Genomic DNA, 4642 nt, shown 5'->3' on the forward strand with positions numbered 1-4642 from the left:
CTTCCATACAGGTAATCAACTCCCGAAACTTTTCAAGTAAATCTCTGGTAAGACATAAATTCGACAAAAGATAAAATTTAGGTATTCAACCTTACTTAATCCTAAAAGGTTGTGGAGATTCAAAAAAGATAAAATTATTCACTTTAAGTCGAGATGCGAATCTGGGACCATCTGAAGGACCGTTGCGATAATAATAAGTTAGAAGCTTAGAATAAATTTTACTAATACAAAAATAAGCTATAATTAATGGACAAATTCTTTAATTTTTATTTTTGTTGTAGTTTCGATCTAAAAATTATTTAGATTTATCATTGAGTCGGTAGGTAAATTTTAAGGTGTGCAAACCTAATCTGGATAAATTGTATTCAAAGATTTGTTTGCTCGAGAATTGATCGAAAAAAAATAAATAAAGATTTGATCTTAAGTCGATGAAATTTGCTTTAAGGATTTATTAAGACTTGATCTTGAAAAATTACTTTAATGTCCTTTATGTCGGTGCAACCAAATCGAAGAGTGGTTGATCAAAAGACTTATTTTTGGATAAACAAATCTGTTTTAAGGATCGTAATGACTTAATCTTGAGAATGAGTTTTGTCTATGAAATAAAATCAAAAATTATTTTGTATAAAATTTTTTGGATGTTGTCCCTTAGATATAATTATATATATGATCATCTTTTGGCGCAATTACCGCTCTCTTAGTTTTGGAAAAGAGAAATGTATTTTGATATTTTATTTTTAATAAAATATAAATATTATTCGTGCGTGTGCAACAATAAAATAATAATAAATAAACGTTTCCAGTTGTAATCTCCCCCCCCACCCCCAAATTAGAGGTGGGTATATGGACTAAGGCCCGCGGGTTATCCGTTTAACCCGCGGCCCGTGCGGGTTTTGGACATCAAAAACTGAAGCTCGTTTAAATTGCGGGCTTTTTAGTTTGGACCGTTAAACCCGCGGTTTTAATGGGTATAACCGCGGGTAGCCCGCAAAGCCCGTAATAACCCGCTTAATTTAAAATTTATAAAATTTTAGAGAAAATAAACTTAAAGAATTTTATAGAAAAAGAAAATAAATTACCTATAAATATGATGTTAATTATAACCATTGTAGTTCTTAAATTTATTAGGGCATTTGTCATAATTCTACTGTTGCTTGATATTTTTTTTCAATTTACAATGTATCAAATTATTCTTCATTTTAAAAAATAAAAGTTAAAAGATTTATATAGTATTTTAGTCTTATAAAATTTACATCATTATCACTTTGGTATTTAAAGATTTTTTTATTTAATTTTGACATTTATTTTTTTCATGAAGTATGTTATCAATTTCGTTCTTTAATTATAAAAAGTCATGTGATATTCTAATAATATATCACATGACACATAATATTTGAATTGAAAATAAGAAAGAAAAGTAAAAGAAAAAATTGAAAATATACTTTTCAACTTTTAAAGGCTTTTACAAAAGAAAATTTGTTAGATTTGTATAATGTTTGACTTTGTTGAATTTTTCTGTTTGAATTTATGCTTGCAGACACTTCTGTGTCTTCATATTATAGCCTTGAATAATCGTGTTTTATAAAAGTATAATGTGGTTATTGTTTTATTTGTTTTTCAATTTGGTGATATAAGTGAATATTGTTTTTTTATTTGAGTTTACGTAATTATATCGTTATATATATTAATGATTAAAAAATTAAAAAATATATATTATTTTATAATCATTTCCGACTATTTAAAATAAAATTTAAATATTATTTATTATTTTGACGGTGCTACATTCCTTTTCAAGTTACTATATCATTTTTAAAGGTGTAGTAAGTTAGAACATTATTTTTTATTACATTTAAAGCATTTAAAATTTTTTTTATTTAACGGGCCGCGGGTAAGCCTGTTTAACTCGTGGGTTAAACAGACGGGCCACGGACCTTAAAATTCAAAACCATTTATGATTATGAGCTTTTTAAACCGCTCCATATAAACCTGCACCTTCAAAACCCGTGGACTAAACGGGCAGGTAGCCCGCATACCATCTCTACCCACAACTTACTCTTATCGGGAAACAGCGTGCAATTGCGCCAGGTTATGAATGAATGAATTCTCACCCACGTCGGGCCATGCATGATGCAACTGTATCAATTCGTCCACTCGTGGTTGCACGTGGGGTAGCACCCACTAGGGTGTGCAAAATTATTCGACCCGGTTGACCTGACCCGCTGACCCGGATAAAAAAAATCCGAGTAATTTTCTTTAAAAAAATTGATTTTTCCGGGTACCTGGTTACTCGAGTACCCGGTTGATTTTTTTAATATATTTAGTTTTCATGATATGCAAGGGATACATCATTGTTTCTGGGGTTATTGTTTTGAGAGCCTTGCCACTGAAGATCCAAGAAGTGATGATGGCGAAGGGATACATCATGTTGATGCCAATGTTGAATACTGTTCAGTGATTAAAACCAAATTAGGTGCTCATCGTATTCTGATGGGTGCTGAAATGGATTGCTGTGATTCAACAGATGAGGGAAGAAGATTTTATGTGGAGTTGAAAACAAGTCGTGAGTTGGATTATCATACAGAGGAAAGATATGAAAGAGAGAAACTGTTGAAGTTCTGGATTCAATCATTCCTGGCAGGCGTTCCTTATATTGTTATTGAATTTAGGGATGATTCAGGACTTGTTCGCACCAAGAGACTCAGAACCAAAGGCATCACTCATCGAGTGAAAATGAAGAACTACTGGAAGGGAGGAGTCTGCCTGGCATTTGCCGACGAGGTATTGTGTTGGCTTTACGGAACAGTCAAAGAGAATGAGGATTACATACTGTAGTTTACACCGTCATTCAACCGGTTAGAGCTTCTTCAAGCGCAATCTTGCCCCGATGCGATTACTAACCACGTTGAACAATCGTAGCTATTGACAGGCTTCTTGTTAGTTTGTAATTCGGATAGTTCAAATACAAAGGATTAAAGAGGATGGTTTATATTTTACCAAAAAAGAAATGATATGCAAGGGATGCATGCTACTGATGCAAACACATCCGGGTATCCGGCCAGACATATGGGTATCCGGATTTAACGGTTATCTGTAAAATCTGGGTACCCAAAACATCCAAATCGAAATACGAACCAAAAAATCACTGACCCAAATATTTCTGGTACTCCGAATTTGCACACACCTAACACCCACGGCCAAAACTAGGCTAAAATTACATTCTCAATGTATAGGACATGCATTTGGTGGGTCCCACCCTCAAAAGATTCTTCCTAAGGCCAAATGACCCACCTTCTTCAAGGGGCTATAAATACAGGCATTTATCGATAGCCACTTCGTCGCACGTCAAACTCTATTTCTCTTTAATGCATCCCTATTTCTTCTCCACTTCCGGCCCCTCTCTCCATTCAGGAAAATCAGAGCGAAAGGCTGAGGTTTGAAGCTCCAATTCCACCGCTTGCCATTCTCATATTTCCAACAGGATTTTGGTTTCACCATTTTTGGCTGCGTCGCCTGTACATCAAGGTCAAATATCTTTCTCTCTCACTTTAGTTTCAATGGGTTAAGTAAGCCGTAAAATTCAACTCTTTTTACTTCAAGAAAGTTCGGTTCCAACTCTTTTTACTTACATATTAGATGCAGGGCCGGTCCAATGAGTTTTAATGCCTTGGGCGAGATAATAATTTTATGCCCCTATACTTGTATTGTATAATAGACAAAACATAAATAATTTTTTAAAACAAAAATGTAATAGAAATTATAGTCAAACAAGATCAATACTAATACAAACCAAAACCTACAAGATTACAAATATCACCTAAAACGATGCATTCGTGCATTTTTTGAAGCAAAAACCTCTATTGGGATACCTAAAAATGGTATATTTATACTCCTTCAAGGGTATCAATGATCGAATCCAAGAAACATCCACTTCAAGGAGTATATATAAGTTCTCTACCAATCTTTAACAAATTCTTTTCCAGTTTAGCTTCATCAGCTTTCTACAAAATTAACCACAGTGTACATTATGCTTCTACATGTATTCTTTGCCTATGGCTTTTAATACTTAAATGTATGACCTATGATCAATCATTTATCCGATTTCTCGCTTAGAACAAAACCCTCCATGGTGATTGAAGTAAAAAAATAATACATGAGCACGCCAGAGCATATATATTGTCTTATTGAAACAACATGGTACAAAGTAATTTAACATGCTATGAGATGAAAGAAGAAAGAAAGCAAAATGGGAGGCTAGAAGCTGTACAAGTTTATAAGTTGCGCATTAAGAGCTTTGTATTCCTGAATGATTTCATCCTCATCAAGCAACTCTTGTAGTGTAAAATTTTCCTTATCTAAAATTGTCTCAACCTGCATTGATCTTAAAAATGGAAATTGTAATTAAAAAGAGAAAGAGAGAGAGAGCGAGAGTGAGGAGAAAAGAAACAACGTCTAATAAATGGGCAGAAAATAGTGGATGCAAGTCAACTGTAAACTAAAAACTAACATCAACCATAGCCTTGACCCTTAAATATCATTCCTTTCATATCCGGGGGGAAAATATCAACAATGCCAAAAACATAACAGGTAAATGATTATTGCATGAATGGCATCATATGCATATATGCTTCTAGAGAAAGCATAA

The 4642-nt window shown here is 33.5% G+C and overlaps 1 protein-coding gene across 1 annotated transcript; it reads left to right on the forward strand.

The window, feature by feature from the left end:
- Positions 1-2331: 2331 nt before the first annotated feature.
- On the forward strand, positions 2332-2991 carry LOC120206960 (NAD-capped RNA hydrolase DXO1-like). The gene has a single exon (XM_039206509.1). The coding sequence runs from the start codon at positions 2332-2334 to the stop codon at positions 2830-2832; it is 501 nt and encodes a 166-aa protein (XP_039062440.1). The 3' UTR covers positions 2833-2991.
- Positions 2992-4642: the final 1651 nt, after the last annotated feature.

The sequence above is a fragment of the Hibiscus syriacus genome, unplaced genomic scaffold, assembly GCF_006381635.1.
Source record: "Hibiscus syriacus cultivar Baekdansim isolate YM2019G1 unplaced genomic scaffold, ASM638163v2 tig00014213_pilon, whole genome shotgun sequence".
Classification (NCBI taxonomy): domain Eukaryota; kingdom Viridiplantae; phylum Streptophyta; class Magnoliopsida; order Malvales; family Malvaceae; genus Hibiscus; species Hibiscus syriacus.